The sequence below is a fragment of the Bison bison genome, unplaced genomic scaffold (genome assembly GCF_000754665.1).
Source record: "Bison bison bison isolate TAMUID 2011002044 unplaced genomic scaffold, Bison_UMD1.0 scf7180017864301, whole genome shotgun sequence".
NCBI classification, from domain to species: domain Eukaryota; kingdom Metazoa; phylum Chordata; class Mammalia; order Artiodactyla; family Bovidae; genus Bison; species Bison bison.
In genome coordinates, this window is record NW_011494873.1 from 364,593 (window position 1) to 383,694 (window position 19,102).

The following is a 19,102-nucleotide window of genomic DNA, read 5'->3' on the forward strand; positions in this document are numbered from 1 at the left end:
GCAGCCCCCAGAGGTCCCACCCAGGAAGCCCAGGGCGCTCCCCACCTTTCCAAACGGACAGACTCTGTCTCCATGTCGGAGGCCACCCGGTGACCTCCCTCGGGATTGACCTGGCCCCAGAGTGCGGTGCAAATGGTGGGAGCTGGGCAAGATGGATTGTCCCCACACCCTGGGAATGGCCCCCGCATAGCCTTGCTGACCCTGGGTCAGCCGGCCGCCTCTGCCCAGTGGGCCAGGAGGAAAATCGTTAACTGGAGGCTGCTTCCGGGCGGGACAGCGCCCCTCAGGGACCGGGGGTGAGGAGATTGGTTTGACCTCTGGTCAATAAGGTCTCCTGTGAGCAGGAGGAGATCTGGAGAAGAGGGGAGGAGGCCTGGCCCTGGGGGAGGGGACAGGGCCAGCCCACCTTGGAACGTCATTCCGCAGGCCCCTCAGGTGTGGGCCTCGGGGGCACACAAGCTCTGTCCTCCCTGAGCACCAGGGTGTCACAGGAAGCGGGTCCCAGGTATGAGAACTGGCTCTGAATGGGCTGGCCACTGAAGGTCGTGCAAGTGAATCGTGTGCACACGTGGTGTGCCGGCGAACAGACCCTGTGCCCCTGGGCAGTGCAGTTCAGAGCAACCAACTCACGTTTTCTGAGCCTTGGTTTCCACATGTGCTAAATGGGGTGATAAGCATTCCCGTGTCCTGGGGCTGAAGGGACGATCAAAAGCACTGACATCTTCCCAGACTGTCATCTGAGCAGCTCAAGTGCCTTGTCCCTAAGGACGTGAGAGTGTGACCTTCTTGTGTCTGCGGGGTTTCACCAAGAGCCTCTTGAAGGTATCCCTGGTATCCTCCCAGTAGTTTTTTATTCTAATATCTATTTCCTGGGCTATGCTGGGTCTTAGTTGTGGCACAGGTGATCTTTGGTCTTCACTGCAGCATATGGCATCTTTAGTTACGGCTTGTGGGGTCTAGTTCCCTGAGCAGGGATCAAACTCAGGCCTCCTGTATTGGGAACGTGAGTCTCAGCCACTAGGCCACCAGGGAGGCCCCCCTCAGTAATTATCTGTGCCTGCTGAGCACTTGACTCTGTACCAGGCAACTATTCATGGCAGCCCATGAGGTGGGTATCGTTGGCACCTCTCAGTAACTTGCCTGGGGACCCCTAGCTCAGGAGTGGCTAGCCCTGCGTTTTGAACCTGGGTCCTGCTCCCGACGGCACTGGTGGGGCAGGCGGGGCCCAGTAAGGGGGAGCTGAAAACAGCACTCTGGGGACCGTACAACTTGGGGCTGCCTCTGCCAAGGCCTGCTCTGTGCCCGTGTTGGTCCAGCTTCAGAGCCTCAGTGTCCTCACGTGTCATGTGGGATAGTGTTTCCACCATGAGGAGGATAGTGAAGGTTAAATGACGTGGTTCAGCTGAAGTGCCTGCGAGGCTCAGGCTGGGGTGGGAGGATGCGTACAGGTCAGCCAGGGCACAGAGACCTTGGCTTGGGCATGAGCAAGTAAGGGTGTTAGTCACTCAGTTGCGTCTGACTCTTTGCGACCCCATGGAATGTAGCCCACAGAACTCCTCTGTCCATAGAATTCTCCAGGCAAGAATACTGGAGTGGGTAGCCATTCCCTTCTCCAGGCATCTTCCTGACTCAGCGATTGAACCCAGGTCTCCTGCATCACAGACAAATTCTTTACCATCTGAGCCACCTGGGGAGCCTGGGCTGGGGTGTAGAGATAAGGAAAACCCAGCTCCTGCCCTGAGGAGCTCCACAGCTGAGGACATGCTCATGCAGTCCTGACTCCAAGAGCTCTTCCATGGGCTGAATGGCGTCCTGCTCACATAGGAATGGGATCCTGAAAGCCTAGCATGCCTAGAACAAACCTGGAATGCTGTCTGGACTTCAAGAATTACTCAGCTTTCTGGTTAATGGGCTGGGACAGGCATACAATTATCAGGGCACAGGGAAATCTAGTGGCGCTGGTGGTAAAAAAAAAACCTGCCTGCCGATGCAGATGTAAGAGAATGTAAGCTTGATCCCTGGGTTGGGAAAATCTCTGGAGAAGGGCATGGCAACCCATTCCAGTATTCTTGCCCGGAGAATCCCGTGGACAGGGGAGCCTGATGGGCTACAGTTCATAGGGTCACAAAGAGTCGGACATGGCTGAAGTCACTTAGCACGCACGCACGGAAACCTCATTCAATGTTACGTGGGATGACAGGACCCCAGATCTTTTCAGTGTTAACTTGTTCATTCATTCATTCATTTGACAAATGTTTGAGTTTCTACTGTGCTGAGTGCTGGGGATATGGCAGCAAACAAGTCAGGGAGACAGACAAAAACCAGAGAAGTAGATGTCATGTCAGGTTGATGAATAGAAAGAAAAACGAAGCATGGTAGAAAGATGAAGAGCGGCTAAAGTGGGGGCTGCCCCAGAAGCAGTCACGGAAGTCCTGTCTCAGGCTGTGACATTTGAGCAGAGACTCCAGTGAATTAGAGGAACCAGAGGACAAAAATCTGGGCGAGAGCAGTGAAGCAGAGGGAAGAGCAAGTGCAAAGGCCCTGAGGCACCTGTTGGGTTTTCTGTGTGGAATGCTCAGAGGCAAACTCAGGCAGCCAGTGTAACTGGGGGGATGATGGAAGTGGAAAAGTGGTCAGGGGCTCATCTTGCAGGGCCTTGAGGCCACGATGGGGACCTTTATAAAAATGTGATGGGAAGGGACTTCCCTGGCAGCCCAGTGGTTAAGGCTTTGCCTTCCAAGGCAGAGGGTGAGCGTTCCATCCCTAGTTAGGGAGCTAAGATCCTCTATGCCTCATAGCCAAAAAAATAAAAACATAAAACAGAAGCAATATTATAACAAATTCAATGAAAGTCTTTTAAAAAATAGTCCAAAAAAAAAATCTAAGCTTGATGGGAAGCCCTGGAGAGTTTAGGAGAGGATTACACAAGGTGATTGGATTTGCTGGGAGATGGACTTCAGGCGGGAGAGAGTGGAAGCAGAAAGCTGGTGAGGAGGTGGGTGCAAGTTGTTCAGGTCTCACCTGGACCACGTTCAGGAAAGGAAGACGGGAGAGACACTGTTGGCTCAGCCAGAGGTGGATTCCTGGAGAGTGTGGTCAGACGTGAACTAAACTTCTAGTTGTTGTTTAGTTGCTAAATCACGTCTGACTGTTTGCAACCCACCAGGCTCCTCTGTCTATCGTATTTCTCAGGCAAGAATTCTGGAGTGGGTGGCCATTTTCTCTTCCAGGAGATCTTCCCGACCCAGGGATCGAATGCATGTCTCCTGCATTGGCAGGAGCATTCTTTACCACTGAGCCACCAGGGAAGCCTATAAAAGTGGATGGATTTTTTTATGTGTGTGTGTATGCATAGGCTATCTCTGCAAAGTATCAGTCGTTCAGTCTTGTCTGACTCTGTGACCCCATGGTCTGTCCATGGAATTCTCCAGGCAAGACTTCTGGAGTGGGTTGCCATTTGCTTCTCCTGGGGATCTTCCCGACCCAAGGATCAAACTGGGGTCTCCTGCATTGCAGGCAGATTCTTTATCATCTGAGCTAACAGGGAAGCCCTAAACTTCTAGGGTACAGGGAATTCGATGGGAGATGCTAAGCAAAAGCTTCTCTACGGGGGGTTCGGGGTGTGGGCAAATGCTTGGTGGTAGGGCCAAGCATAAGGACCATTACAGTATGAAGAGGAGAACCCGTCCTGCATCAGCTCCTGGGGGGAGAAGTGGCAGTGGGGTGTAGCTCATTCATTCCTGGGAAGCAACTTGCCAGGTCTCTCTCCTTTCCCACTGAGGACCTAAACAGCAATGACATGCCCCTAATCCCTGTCCCATCTCTGTGGTCATTTTGGTACTTCCCGTTGGCTCACTTTACCCTCACGGCCATCCTGGGTTGCAGTCAGGATGGGGGCTCTGCTCCACTCTTTTACTGGGGAGATATCTGAGGCAGAACAAACTGTGTTCTCAAGGTCACATGGGCCAATCTGGTCAATATTTCTTACTTTAATTTGGGGCTGTGGCAGAAAGAAAGCAAACTTTGCTTGCTGTCAAACAAATGTGTTTTCAAATAGACCTAGACCTGATTCTTAGGTTTGCAACTTCCTGGCTGGGCCACCTCGGACAACTTGCCTCAGCTCTCTGAGTCTCAGTTGCCCCATCTATGAAATGGGGGATAACAGGGCAACTGAGCTTCCCTGGTGGCTCAGCAATAAAGAATCCACCTGCCAATGTAGGAGACACAGGTTTGATTCCCTGGGTCAGGAAGATCCCCTGGAGAAGGAAATGGCAACCCACTCCACTATTCCTGCCTGGGAAATCCCATGGACAGAGGAGCCTGATGGATTATAGTCCTTGGGGTCGCAAAGAGTCAGCCACGACGGAGCGTCGGAGCAACGACAAACAGGGCAGTTACGAGCATGTGCTGGCGCTTGGCCCAGAGCTGCCATCATGGAGGCCCTCGCTCTCTGCTGTGAACTGGCTCCTGCACGCAGGGGGTCTGGGCTTCCAGGGTGGCTCACTGTCACCCCTTTCCCCGCCCAGGTGCTGGCGGCCGAGGAGAACGTGGACTTCCGCATCCACGTGGAGAACCAGACGCGGGCTCGGGACGATGTGAGCCGCAAGCAGCTGCGGCTGTACCAGCTCTACAGCCGGACCAGCGGGAAGCACATCCAGGTCCTGGGCCGCAGGATCAGTGCCCGCGGCGAGGATGGGGACAAGTATGGTAAGTGTCGGCCCCTTCCTTTCCCACTGTGTGCACATCCTTCCTGCTCGCCAAGACCTCAGGTTCGAATCCCAGCGCTCCCAGATCCTGGCTGTGTGGTCCTGCCCCCAGTGCTGAGTCTTTCTGGGCCTCAGTTTTCTCATCTGTGGAACAGGGATGCAGAAGCACATCCCTGAGAGCCTTGTTGGGAGTAGTAACTGAAGACATGAGTAAAGCCTACTCTTGCTGGTCAATGCCCCATAGATATGAGCTGTCATGGGTGACTGTGGCTTGCCTGGGGCTGGCGTCTAACAGGTTGCTGCTGCTCCCCAAGTGTCATTTCACCTGTCCACGTTCAGATGCTTGGGTGGGAGCCTCTGGGGAATGCTTTTTGGAGGTTTGTGGTGGTGATGGACATCGGCCTGGTGCGAGCGTGTGTGTGCATGCGTGCATATGTGTGTGAGAGTGTACGTATTTGCGTGGAGAGGTATGTGCGTGTGTGCTCTGTGGGCTCAAGTTTGCTGTCTTATGAAACATGGATGCTCATACCACCTGGGGCTGCCCTTGACCTGCCTTTGACCCTGGAACGACCCAGCTCCCCTGAGGTGTTCAGAAACCGTCACCTGCCCCAGGCTGCCTCTGCAGGGGGCCGGAAGGAGTGAAGTACCCCGACTCCCTTCCGTCCACAGGCCCCTAGCCCGCAGAGATCCTCAGCCGTGAGGGAGGCACCCAAGACTCCTCCCACCCGGCCCCTGAGTGAGTGCCGACCGCGCCCTCACCGCTTCCTACCTTCCCGGGCCCGGGTTCTGGAAGATGTCCCAGGTCCCAGCCACGGACCCGGGGGCTGTGGGCGGCCGCGCCTGCCAGCCTGGGCTGTTCTGAGACGAGGCTCTGCCTGCCCGCCGGTCCCTGCCCATTGCAGTCAAGACATGACAACAAGACAAATAATTTCTTGGATCTCTTTATCTTGGACACCATTTATTCTCCCTGTGCCCCGGGGCAGGACTGACCTCGTGGTGGGCCCGAGTCTGGCAGCTGCGCTGTCACTGGGGGCTGGGCTGGCCGGCCGGGCTGGGCCGTGCTGGGCTCCGGCTCCTCCAGGCCAGCTGCCTCCTCCCTCTCCTGCCCCATCGTTCGTTACTGCCTCGTCTCCCTCCTCTCTCTTCCCCCTGCTTCCTTTCTCGGTCTGGCTGCTTCTCCTTTCATCTGGCATCTCTGTCTCTTGAGTCCACCCCCCTCCCCCTGGCTGCTCCTGTCCATCACTCTGTCTCCCCCATCCCCATCATCTCAGGCTCTCTCCCTGCTTCCCTCCCTCTGACCAGGGTCCTCGCCCTCCTCCCCACCTCTCCCAGGCCCTCTGCTGGCCGCCTCTCTGCAGCCTCGGCTCTATGCTCCCCCCACTCTGTGGACGCCTGGCTGTGCTGGGCAGACCCAGGTGCTGGTTTTCCCTGGGATCTGCCGTCCAGTTGCTGCCAGGGAAGGGGCAGCTGGCTGGCTGAGGCGGGAGGGAGGTGGCCTCCTGGGGAGTCCCCGGAGTTCTCTCTGGCCCCTCCAGGCTGGGAGAGTACAGGGGGGTCAGGCTCTGGTCTGAGCCATCTGTCCAGGCTCTGAGATCGGGGTCCGGAGCTCGGGAGGGAGAGGAGGTAGGCAATGGCCGGCCCCTCTCTCCAGAAGCCACTTGCCCTCTTGTTTCCTCCACCTGAACCTGAGGCTCAGTGGTCTCACCAGTGTGGCCTGAGCATCTGTGGGGCTCAGCGGTCTCCCTTCTGTGCATTACAAGGGATGGACTCGCCTCGCCTCTTAAACATTCGTGTGCACCCGAATCGCTGAGAGGTCTTGTTGAAAGGCTCGTGTTGATGTGGAGGGTCTGGCCTGAACTCTGGGTGTCTGACAAGTAGCCTGGAGGTGCTGGGGGCCCACACCTGCTGTACACAGGGCCTTGCCCATCCTGGCTTCTCCTCCAGCTCCACAAAGTCTAGATTTAATGATTCTGTCAAGGAACATGTTTATCACTCCTGCAGTCTCCCAGCACCCAGGGCAGCAAGGGGCCTTGCTGGCCGCCGAGACTGCTCCATTTAAATGTCGCATTAGTAACGCAGATGAGGGGCTGGGACCCCATCTGTGAGCCCTGAGAGAGGAAGTGAGACAATGGAGCCAATTGAGGCTTCCAATCTAGATAATCAATACAAATATTATTGGGAGGGTGATTTATGTGGCCAGGTCGAGGAGGAGGATGGGGCTACATTAGCCTGTCCTGCCTGTGGGGGAGGGGTAGCCAGTGGTCCTCAGTCAGGCCAGGCGGCCCAGGATGTCACAGAACCTGCTCTCTCCTCCTCAGGGCTCCGTCCAGCTGAAAGGATGGTGTCTTCTGAGACTTGCATTCATACACAGTTAGAATAGAGTCTGGGAGTTCCAGCAAACACCAATTATAAACAATCCCTATAAATGCGTGGAATCTGGGATCCCTGCAGACCCTCGGAATCTCAGATTGGAGTCTCTGAAACACTCAGAATCTCAGATTCGATGGCATCCTGAGGTGCTAGACCCCTTAGGCAGGTGCAAGACGCTGGCCTCCCTTTGCGTGGACGCCTACCCCAGAGCTCTTGGGCAGCTTTACCGCAGTGAGCAGTCTTTGGTGAAATCCTCACAGATGAGCCGGGCTTCTACACCAGGCTGTTCTGCAGGAGGGTCTCCCCATGGCTCCCTGAAACTCTCCCAGAGCACCGGAGGCCCCAAGCGTGGCTGTTCCAGGAATGCGGGGCTTTCATAGCTTTGGGTTCCGCTCTGGAGGGAGAAGTATGCGGGCCGGGGGCTAGTGACATAGGTCGTGTGGTGACGCCTGGCCAGCCAGGAACTCGGCAAGCGCCGTCCTGCCCACCTAGGGTTATTGTGTCAGTCCCAACCCTTCCTGCCTTTGGTCCTGGTCACCTCAGTCCGGCCAGTCGTCAGGAGACAGGACCCCTGGGTTCTAGTGGCAGCTCTGTCACTGAGCAGCCTCCAGTGCCCGGGGCAAGCATGTTTGGCTGGCTCTGGGCTGAGTTCCTTCACCAGCCAAGCAAAGATGAGAAGGCCCCGCTGCCTCCAAGGTCGATGCCCTTAAGCTGGAACGTGGAGGCGTCAAGGCACACTAGCTGCAGGAAGCAGGACTGCTGGGTCGTGCGACCTGAGACTTCGCAGAGGAGCACCCGGGGTCAGCTGAGCCAGCCCGCAGGGAAGGGTAGGAGCCCCAGCGTTGGTTACGGTGGTGTAGGAGCCACTTTGCTTCTGTAAGGCTTGTGGTTGCCTACTTTCATGTGATAAAGGTGGCTTTTCCACCTGATTAAGAAAAAACACCTCAAACGCCCAAGTTTTCTTTTTTAAAATTTGTTTTTAATTGGAGGTTAATTGCTTTACAATAGTGTGTTGGCGTCTGCCATACATCACCATGAATCAGCCGTAGGCTTTGCAGGAGACCGGACTCCCAGGACAGACAGTACTCAGAGCAGCCCTGAGAAGGCCTCTGGAGGGCCTGTGAAAGCCAGGGAGGTGGTCTTCTGAGAGGGTGAGCATGTGGACTCTGGAATCGGAGGGAACTGCAATCTCAGCGCCACCACTTAGGAGCTGGAGGCCTTAGGTGGGAGTTAGCCTTTCTGAGCCCATTTATTCTTTTATAAAATGGGGTTGTTGAAATGAAAGGGTATCTTCTGCTCAAAGATGTTACGATTATTTAAGCCAGAACACTCAGTATGGTTGTCTGGGGGCAGGGGGATGCCGTTGTGGGCTCGGGTGAAGGCTCCCCTCCGGGGAACGGTTCATGGGCTTCCGGAAGGGGTGCTGCCTCTCTCCCCTCAGTGGGCCCTGGCACGTCTGCTGCAGATAGAAGAGGCTCCCGCAGTGTGGCTCCAAGCAGCAGCGGGGGCTGGCCGTGCTCTGCTGGTTGTCTCAGATGGAAGCGTATTTGGACCCTTCTGTTGGGTGTGGTCTGGTCTCTCGGTTCACACCTGGGTCCCTCCCTCACTCGGGTGGCAGTACGGCCGTGAGTGAGACTACCTGGTCTTAGCCTTCAACGAGCTCCAAAGCCCCTGCTCCTTCCTAGGGGCTGACTCTAAGAGCCAGGGCCTCTTGCTCTCTGTGTCCCTCGGGCCCTTCCCACCCCCTCCCTGCATTGCAGGGTGGCAGAGGACAGGGCGTGGAGTTGGTACGCTGTGGATTGGCTCCAGCTTGGCAGGGATCAGTGCTTCCAGCTGTGTCACCGCTGCCCAGGGTCACGGGGACTCAGCCTGCTCAGCACGGGCTCTGCCCCACTGGGCAGCCTTCCTGAGTTCCCCTACTCCCCTCCAAGAATGTGAGCTCCTTGAAAGCAGTGACCTTTCTTCCTGTCCTCGTGTCTACTACATGGCCTGGCAGAAAGCAGGCCCCCTTTAAAGGTTCCTGGATGAGTGACTAAAATAATTACGGGGCAGCACAGAGCCCAGTCAGGGGCTGACATGCGTGACTCATCTGGGAAAGCATGTGGGGTCTTGCAGGACTTTTGCCGAGTGGGTGATGGAAGTGGGCGGGGGCCCTCTGGTCCCCGTTTCCCTCCTCCTGGTACCTACTGCAGGGCTGGGCTTGAGCGAGGAGCCAGGTCCTTTGGGCTGGCTGGTGTGGGCAAGGCAGCAGTGACCCCCTTCTCTCTGAGTTTGACACCTCATAGTCCATTCTCCATACTGTGGTCCAAAATGTGAGCCTCGGTCACTCATTCAAAGGTGGTCATGTTGTTTAGAAATCCACACCCTCAGCAGGAAGGCCTGACCTGGCTCCTCCCTGACCACAGGCTCCATCACCCCAGTCCTTGCTGGCTCCGATCCAGCCCCAGCTTCCTGCTGCCCCTCGCATGTGCCACGTGTCTGCAGTTAAGGGCCTTTGCTGGGCCCTCAGCCTGGGGCTGCCCTTCTTCCAGATGTTCCCATGGCGTTTGCTCCCTCACCTCGTTCATTCAGTCGTCACCTTATCAGAGAATTCCTGTCTGTGTCCTCGTGTGCCTGTGTTTCTCTTCCTAGCACTTATTGCTGCCTGTGGTTCTGCTGCGTGTGTAGTTATTCGCTCTCCGTGTCTCCTGCTCCAGTGCACACTCTGAGGCCAGGTGGCTTCTGTCTACTGTCCTCACTGTATCCCTTGCGCAGTGAAACTGTGTTAGTCGCTCCGTCATGTCAGACTCTTTGCAACCCCATGGACTGTAGCCCGCCAGGCTCCTCTGTCCATGGGATTCTCCAGGCAAGAATACTGGAGTGGGTTGCCATTTCCTTCTCCAGGGGATCTTCCCGACCCAGGAATGGAAGCCACGTCTCCCATATTGCAGGCGGATGCTTTACCACAGAGCCACCTGGGAAGCATCCCCCTTGCACACAGCCAACCACAAACCAGTGTGCAATACATGTTTGAGCCAGTGAGTGCATGGGTGACCCGTGAGCCTCCAGGAGTGTGGATGAGACCACTCCTCTGGGGCAAGCGCCTGGCACAGTGTAGGTACTTGGGGAATCGGTGGTCCCCTCATTCTCCTCTCCTGTCCTCCCTTCCAGCCAGCCTTGCATCTTGCAGCCAGGATACCATGAGCAACAGAACCAGCTTTTCTGAGAGATGATCCCAGCTGGAAGGAGCATTAATATATCCGTCTAATACCCCTGCCCTCTGAGCTTATGTCCCACGACTTCTGTCCTCAGTGAGGAGTGGCCACCCACACCTTGGTGACTCTGCATCTCAACCAGCCACATGAGAGCTACAGCTAGGATTAAATATAGCTCCTGATCGATCCTATTGATTCTCTCCCTCTTCCTTTCTGGCAAACCCACATGGCCTGCGAGCCTCCTTGGGTGACTTTAGGAGAAGGGGAGCCATGGGCACCTTTGGAGAAAAACCATAACGTGTGTGCGTGTGTGTGTGTGTGAATAATGATACTGAAACCTCTCCAGAGAGGAATCCTTCCTCCTGCCCCGCTTCTTTCCCTTCCCCTCCACCTGGTTCAGAGGGGAGGAAGGGGGTACTGGTTCAGTGTGACCTCCCAGTGCCTTCTGTGGCAAGGATGTTTCCTTGCCGGAGGGTGATTCCTGGAGAGGGGCCCGCGGCACCTGCCCTGGCACTGCAGCAGCCAGCGGCGGCGGGGCACCCTGTGCAGGCCCGGGGGCGCTGCTCTGCCCAGCCTCTCATCGGCTCCCGGCTCCCTGCTTGCTTTCTCAGGTCTTGGAGGTTTAACTCTGAAACCTGTGGGAGAGGGGGAAGGAAACCAAGTCTCCTGCCTGGTGTCCTCCAGTTCCGTTTTTCTGGGTCTCCTGTGTCCCTCTGTGTATGTCTCTCTGGATCTCTGTCTTTCCCTGCTGTTTCCAACCCTTCCAAACAAAAGGCTTCCAAAAGAGGTCCTGGATCGCCCGCAGGGAAGCCCAGCTGGGAAATCACTCTGGAATCAGTCAATCCATCCACCTACCAAAGTCACTTCTCATCTCTCTGCCGTCGCCAGCCTGCCTGGTGTCTGTCCTGCTCTGCCTGAATCAGAATTTCTCTCTCTGTGTCAGACCAGCTCTGGAGTTACTCTGCCTGTGTTCAAATCCTGGTCCTACTGAATGACTTTGGCAAGTAACCTCTGAAGCTCTGCTCAGAGCCTCAGTTTCTTCATCAGTAAAATGGGCGTAATAGTTCCTACCTCATAAGGTTGTTGTGAGGATCTAATGAGACTTTCCATATTCAGACTCTAAGCACAGTGCCTGATGGATGGTAAATGCTCAAATAAGTATTAGCTTTTTAAAACCATCATTGTTACTCCATGCATTTCAACAAAACTGGGAGAAAAAGACAGCTTTTTGTTTTTTTTTTAATAGAAAGGGCTTTCTCTCCAGCTCCTTTTTATTCCACTTTCTCTTTTTCCTTTTCTGCGTTCCTATCTGGATGCTGGAGAAGGGATTGGGCTCTTCAAGCTCCTGGCCTGTATGGGCAGGCGCTGGGCTCCTGCTCTGAGCCGAGACTGACTCTGTGGCCTCCTCTGCAGGAGAGATCCCTCAGTCGCTTGGCTCCTGGCGCATACAGACTCTCCTTCTGGTCAGAATGAGATCAGAAGCCATTTGCTGCCTCTCTGGCTGTGGCTTGAACCCAGACTTGGGTGCTCCTATGGGCCATCTCCCAGAATCAGCTAGAAGCTATCTTCCTCAGGGTGACTGCTGGTACCCTTCCCTGCCTCGAGGTCATTTGGAAATGGAGCTGCCGAGGGATGGGCCCCAACCTTTGGCTCTTTGGGCGTCTCGACCCACAGACTTCTGCCCCAGGAAGGTGAAGTCAAGGCAGAGACCCTCCTTGTTCGTTCACTAACTTCCCCAGGAAAGGGACTGCCATGGAGGAAAAGTTTGACCTAAGGGGGAGACAGGCTAAGACCCAGACTTCTAGGTTAGCCTGCCTGGGTTTTAACTCCACCACTGTGTGATCTTGGGGCTCCATTTTCTCACCTGTAAAATGGGGAAATAAAAAAAATAGTTCTAATCTCCTGGGATTGTCATAAGGACTGAGATAACGTGTATAGGGTAGAATGGTGACCAACATCTGATAGGCTGTAAATAAATATAAGTTACCGTTGCTTCCCAGAGGGGCAGTACTGAAAGGAAGTCATCTAGTCCTGGCCCAGAGAGGGATAGGACATTCTCCCTTTGTCAGAATATCTGATAGTAACTCTGAGGCTGGGGGTGGGTTAGTGGGGGAGCTCAGAGTTCTAGTGAGAGGCAGGAGTAACACTGGTGGGGAGCAGAGTTGCTAAAGGCATTGATCGTGGGATCAGACACTGAATTTGAACTTCTACTCTGCTTTTACCAGCTGTATGCCCTTGAGCAAGTCTCTTTACCGCCCTGAATCTTGTTTGCTTTAACTTTTAAATGGCATTATGCATACTTGGGGCTTCCCTGGGGCCCAGATGGTAAAGAATCTGCTTGCACTGCACGGGACCTGAGATGTCACCTCCTTCCCTGGTCACACCACCCTCCCAGTCCAGCTCCTGCCATCCCCTGCTCCATTCTCCTCCAAGCTCTCCTCCAAGTGGTCTCCTCATATTTGCTACCTTTTCTGTGTCTGTCTCTGTCCACCAGAAGGTAAGCTCCATGAGGGCAGGCCCTTACCAGTCTCATCCACCACTGTGGTTTCCGGCACCTAGCCTACACTTGGCTTATGGTAAATGACCAATAAGTTAACTTTAGTAAGTATATAAAGGGCTTGATGAGGTAAGTATGAATAGTGTGTGAGAGTGTTAGTCGCTCAGTCATGTCTGGCTTTTTGTGACCCCATGGACTGTAGCCTCCTCTCTGAGGAGGTGACATCTGAGTTGAGATGTCAATCTAGGAGATGAGGAGCCGCTGTGGGAAACTCTGGGCAAAGCGATCGCCAGGCAGAAGGCCCTGAGGCAGGAGTGTGCTGGGTGAGTCAGAGCAGGAGGAGCAAGGAGTCTTTTGTGGCTGGAGGACTGTGAGGGAGAGTGGGAGACGGGGGCGGACAGTAGCGGCCAGACCGGGTGCCTCTTAGGGGTCCCCTTGCAGAGTCTGGATTGTTAGTGAGGTGGCACAGTGGTGAAGAATCCGCCTGGCAATGCGAGAGACACGGTTTTGATCCCTGGGTCGGGAAGAGCCCCTGGAGGAGGAAATGACAATCCATTCTAGTATTCTTGCCTGGAAAATCCCATGGAGAGAGGAGCCTGGTGGGCTGCAGTCCCTGGGGCTGCAAAGAGTGGGACACGACTGAGCACGCACGCATGGAGTTCCATAGGAGGCTTTAGCAGGGGAGAGGCACAGTTCTCTGTGCATTTTGTAAGTATCCTTCTGGCTGATCTGTAGAGGAGAGACTGCTGGGGGCAAGCGTAGCAGAGAGTGGAGGAGGGGATGCCAGGCTGGTGAGTGGCAAGATGATATCATTGATGCCTCCTGCCTGGCCTGGGACCGACCTGAGAATCAAACTGAGTGGAGACGAGTTTTCTGGCTCCTGAGAGGTGCGTCTTGTGGGCTTAGGTCTTGGGTCATGAGACGGGGAAGTGTGATGCTGAGGACCAGGCAGGCTCCGGGGCAAACCTGGTCTGGGTGGGTGGAGTCTCTCTTTCTCTTTTTCTGAGAACTGCTGCTGCTATTACTCCCCAAAGACTTTACATAATCTTGGCCTGGCTCCCTCCTCATTATGTCATGTGCTGAGTGGAGTCTAGGTCACTCCGTGGCTTGCTACGGTCGGGGAAGAACAGACTTCTGGCTCCCCAGGGCGCAGCGGCTGGTGCAGACCATCCCCTTGCTGGGGTGGGGGCAGCTGGGCTGGCGGGGGTGGGGTGCCGTCCAGCCCCAGCCCCAGGCCCCTGGGTGGCTCACGCAGAGGCCAGGGCTTCCTCAGATGGGCTGTGGCTAATGAGAAGCGGGGGCTGTGTTTTAAGCCAAGTCTCCCTGGAGCTGGGGGCCCTCCTCTGGGACCCAGGCCCCAACAGGAAGAGAGCCAGCCAGACTGGATGTCAGCCCGCCCCCACCCCCCCAACCTGGGAAGGGTTGCTTCTATGAACCTCAGTTTCCTACCCTGTAAAAGGGGGATGAAGGTACCTAACCTTACGGGGGATGTGTGACTTTGGCAGGGTCACAGGGGAGTTGGATCCAGGGTGCAGAGGTGTTCTGAAGACAGGGCCCCAGGCTGGAGCCGGGAGAGGGCAGACAGAGTCCTCTCGGATGTGCTTGGGGCTGCCTGGCCTCAGCCCTGTGGCCTCACCCGCTTTTTATGATTTCCAATCCCTACCCCTCTCCCATCCCAGAGACAATCAGAACAGTCAGGCCCCACTCCTATTGCATAGGTAAGGAAACTAGGGGCTCAGATAGGGTGTGTGGCTTACTCCAGGTCACCCCTCCAGGATGGTAAGGCTCTGTAAATCCCTGCCTAAGGCATTTTCTGATGCACTCACAGTGTGGGGTACCGGAGACCCTGGAGGATGCTGAGAAAGTTCAGGACAGAAGGCCTGCCTTGGGGAAGCAAGTTCTGCTTCCCCTCTGCCTTTTTATACATACCAGATTTCTTTCTTTCTTTTTTTTTTTTTAAGGAAGCATCAGAGTCCTCTGAGGCATTTTATTTGTATGTATTACATCCCTAGAAAAAGAATCCAAGGATTTTCCCTCCTGTATGTTTTCGTCTTGCTTCTTCATGGTCCATGATGCCAGCTGAGGTTGTCAGTACAATGAAACCAAACTGACGGGATGGGAGCAGGTTATTCTGCCATTTTTCTAGATCTTTGAGTTGCACATCAAATCTAGGGCTGATCACTCCACACTTATTTAGCCTGCCTGTGAGGTTCACAACAATTTTCCCAGCCCTGTGATCATCAATGATTTCAAATTCGCCAATGTAACCATGCTTCATCATCACTGTTAGAAACCTGACGATGACTTTGGAGCACGGCCTAATAAGGACCCGGCGTTTGCCTCTCTTTTCGGTATTGTTGATACTCTTGAGAGCATTGGCCAGGACATTCATGCGCACCATTCTGGCGGCACGGAAAGATGGCGGAAAGAGCCATACCAGATTTCTTTTCCACTACTTTTTGGGGTTTTTTTTTTTGGGTAAATGGGTTTATTTTGCAGTTATCAAGAAACTTAAGGAACAGTTACTGAGTTTCTCCTACCCAGCCTCTGAGAACAGCATCATTTTATTTAACCCTCACATTGGCTGTTAAAGATGAGGGGCAACCACCCCCATTTTACAGATTAAGAAACTGAGGCCCAGGGGCACACACTGGCAAGTGGAGCTAGGGAGTCCTATCCATACATGTGCATTTCAAAGCTCTCAACTTTCCCCTTACACACGCTGCCTTTGTCAGAAGCTCCTGGGGGTCGGGGACTCTCCTGACCCCTAACAACCCCCATCCCAGGTGGGGCCTGAGTTTGTGAGGAGATGCTGAAAGCAAGTCTCAGAAGTGCTGTGGTGATTGACCCTTGGTTCCCAGGGACTAAGCTAACAAGAGAGTTACAGGGAGTTTGGATTTAGGGAAGCAGGGAGCATGAAGGGTGTTCACTAATATTCTCAACTCAGTGTTTACTAGGGGTGGGGGAAGGTAGAGAGAAGAATGTGCCCCCACCTTTGTTCCTAGAATTACTAAATTCTTGTTAGATCTTTAAATTTTATGTAAATTCTTCTTTTTTTCCTTGGAAAGGTGGGTATCACATTTTAATTAGTAGTGGTGTCAAAGGAGGGCTAGATTAATTATTGGAAATCCTGAGTTCCAGATGGTTTTAATTTTCACAGCAGGGCACCAGGGTATATATTTAAAAATTTTTTTTATTAAAATCATACCTCTTGTATTTTAGGGGCACTGAGGTACACTGTTTGTGGCTCCAAGGATACTGTATTTAGAACTATGATTTTGTTATGGAGAAGCAAGTCCCTTGTCACTGAAATTAAAATTTTGTGGGTGAGGGAGGGGCAGGTGTTGGGAAGCAAAGGGTCAGGGGAGGGAGGGTGAGAATGGGGAGTCAGAGGCAAAGAAGGGGGATGGAGGTGGTAGGGAAATCCAGGCTCTGGGATTCAAATTCAGAGAGGGCATGTGACCTGCCAAAGTCACACAGCATCCTACCAGGGAGAAAATGTGAAGTGGCCAAGGGACAGGGAGGGGTCTTACAGTATGCCTAATCAAGAGACAGTCACCCTTCGGCCACTAGATGTTCTTGTTCAGTCAGGCTTTGGGGGTCAGCTCTGACTACCCCATCCAGGATCATCTGGACACCCCATGTTTTTGTGGAGTATGGGGATTTAACATGAGGTCTCCCATTCCAGACCAGAGGGTACTGGGTTCTGATTGGGACTTCCGGGCTCCTGAGAGTTAGTTATCCTTTAGCCTTGGTGGCCTTTTTTTTCCTATCCACACTGTGTGGCATGTGACATGTGGGATCTTAGTTCCCCAACCAGGGATTGAACCCGTAGCCCCCTCATTGGAAGCATGGAGTGTTAACCACCGAACCGCTAGGGAAGTCCCCAAGTCTTAATGGCTTTGACTGAGGAAAGTGAAATATTATACTGATAGCCTCCTTTCCCTGGGGCCTTGAATTACCCTTTCCAGACGTTTCCCCATTTCAAGTGGCCAGGGCACTCCCTCTCTCATATCCCCATCAGGAAGGGGACACCCAGATGTTTGCCCTGGAGGAAGGGGCTTCTGACCTAAATTTTGGAGGAAGTAGCTTAGCATTCCACAAGGCAAGACGCATGTGTATGTATTGTGTGCGTGTGTGTGTGTGTGTGTGTGTGCGCGCGCGCACGTGCACATTGTAATGCCTGTGTGAGCTCATAGGCATCTGAATGTCTGACCTTTCAGTCCAGAGACTGCTCTTCTTTGGGGTTATTTGTGTGGTTGTGTGTCCTGAATTGGGGAAGGGAATTGAGGGGCAGGGGAAGGTGGGTGATGAGGGCAGGAGAAGTCACACTGGTATTTAGCACCAGGAGCGATCTGGGTCCCCAGTGGAGTCCAGAGAGTCCAGAAGTTGGGAACAGGTGTCAGAGAGCCTTTCTCCCTGCCTGAGGGGCACATGCTCCAGAGAGACCTGTGGGAAGCAACCCCCGCCCCCATACTTGATTCTGGGGGCAGTGGGAGGTCCAAGGGCAAGGTCATGGTCAGGGGTCATGTTGCTGAGTCTCCAGGCCAGCCACTGCCCTGGTAAAAAAATGTGTCTTGTTCTCCTTCTGCCTTTCGAAGCCCAGCTCCTAGTGGAGACAGATACCTTCGGTAGTCAAGTCCGGATCAAGGGCAAGGAGACGGAGTTCTACCTGTGTATGAACCGGAAAGGCAAGCTTGTGGGGAAGGTAAGTGGTGGTCTGGGACTTGGGTGGGTCCCCCAGCAACCCAGGGCAGCTGGAGCAGTGCCTCCTGGGCCCCATCAGCCCTAAACGGGAAAGAGGTCCCATGAATGTGTATGTGTGTGTGAGACAGAGATCCCCATTGTGAGATCTCTTCATCACCCCCACTTCTCTGTCCCCTCACCTGTAGCCTGCCAGATTGTGGCTGTGACTTTGGGGAGCACATGGGGCCCCGATCTCTCCTAGTGGACGTGGCGCTCTGGCTTGCTTGGCAGTGGGAGAGCCCCCAGGGGGTCTGAGGCTCCCAGTCTGAATGTACCTGACGTCTGGCAGCAGGGAACCAGCGGGCCAGGGCCTGGGGCTGCAGCGCTGTTTTAATAATCACAGGGGGTTTATGACTCCCCACAGCCACACCTCTGGAACCCAGCAGCCTCTTCGGCCTTGTGATTCTAGCATTTCAGAAAGGTTTTATTACTTTGGAACAGGCATGTAACATATTAGGGCGGGGGTAGGATATGGGTGGGGTGGACCCACGTGCCAGGGATTCTGAGCCTCCACTGATGCTGCATTTTGATGCTGCTGCCCCTTTTGGCCGGAGTGTCCTTGTTTGTGAAGTTCACACACTTGCTTCCTTTGGGTGCTCCTGTGGAAGGTGTTACAGGCAGTAGCTCTATAGTGGATTCATGCTCCAAGTTCCCTTCTCTCTGCAGGGACCCTACTCACCCCCTGTCCAACTTGTATAATGAGGGGGTGGCTTCTGCTGGCCAGTTGGAGTGGAGGGTAGAGGGTAGACCCAGATTCCAAAGAGGATGGCTTCTTCTCCTTGAGGCAAGGCCCTCTGTGACGACCTGCATTTATTACACCTTGTTAGGGTGGGGGAAGGAAGCATGACTTCAGTTTCTGTTTAAGCCATGGCTTTGACTCCCAGAATCCCCCAATTCTTATCCCTCTTCCCCCCTCCCCTCCATATCCTGGGGAGAGGATGACAGGCCAGAGACCTGAGCCAGGAGAGTGTCTCTGATTATTTGTTAATAACAAGGGTACCAATAGCCTCTGTTAATTGAGCACCTACTTTCTGCCAGGCACTAAGCAAAAAATGCTTCAAAATAATACCATAAGGTGGGTCGGGGAAGAACAGACTTCCACCATTCCCATTTCATAGATGAAAAAGCTGAGGCTTGGCCGTGTCCGGGCACTCTTCCCAGGTCACGGGCTAGAGCTTGGCGGGCTTCAAAGCCCAATTTAGAAGGCAAGGATTCCAGCTGGAGCTTCTCAAAGAGCAACAGAATAGTAATCCGTAGCGCGCCCCGGGATGCCTAGGAGTGGTTTTAATTAGTGATTCACTTTCCGCGGACTCACTCACCGCGTCTGTCCGCGGCCGGCCGGCCGGCCAGCGAGGGGTCCGGGGCAGGGGCGGCAGGCGGGCCGGGCGCCGGGTCCCCTGGCCTGGCTGTGCGTTTCCTGCGGCGGCGCGGCCAGCCCCGCGTCGGGCGCTTTGTTCTCCTGCCCGCCTGGGCCGCCTCCCAGGCCGAACCTGCTTGCAGTTGTGGGCTCGCCTTTCTCCCCTCACCCCCCTTTTTTCCCCTGTTTAAAGGAGGGGCCGTGCCCAGTGCCCGCGTGCCCCTCCCTCCCC

At 54.4% G+C, this 19,102-nt stretch overlaps 1 protein-coding gene and 1 pseudogene across 2 annotated transcripts in view; one reads left to right on the top strand and one right to left on the bottom strand.

The window, feature by feature from the left end:
* The window catches only part of FGF18 (fibroblast growth factor 18), a 36,681-nt gene that overhangs the window by 11,678 nt on the left and 5,901 nt on the right, over window positions 1-19,102 (top strand). Inside the window, exons 4-5 of the mRNA XM_010851304.1 lie at window positions 4,527-4,707; window positions 17,369-17,475. Of these exons, the coding sequence (XP_010849606.1) occupies window positions 4,527-4,707; window positions 17,369-17,475 (288 nt within the window). The remainder of the gene's footprint in view (window positions 1-4,526; window positions 4,708-17,368; window positions 17,476-19,102) is intronic.
* LOC104996894 lies at window positions 14,729-15,190 on the bottom strand (annotated as a pseudogene). The gene has a single exon (XR_826258.1). The product of XR_826258.1 is annotated as a 40S ribosomal protein S15a pseudogene (transcript).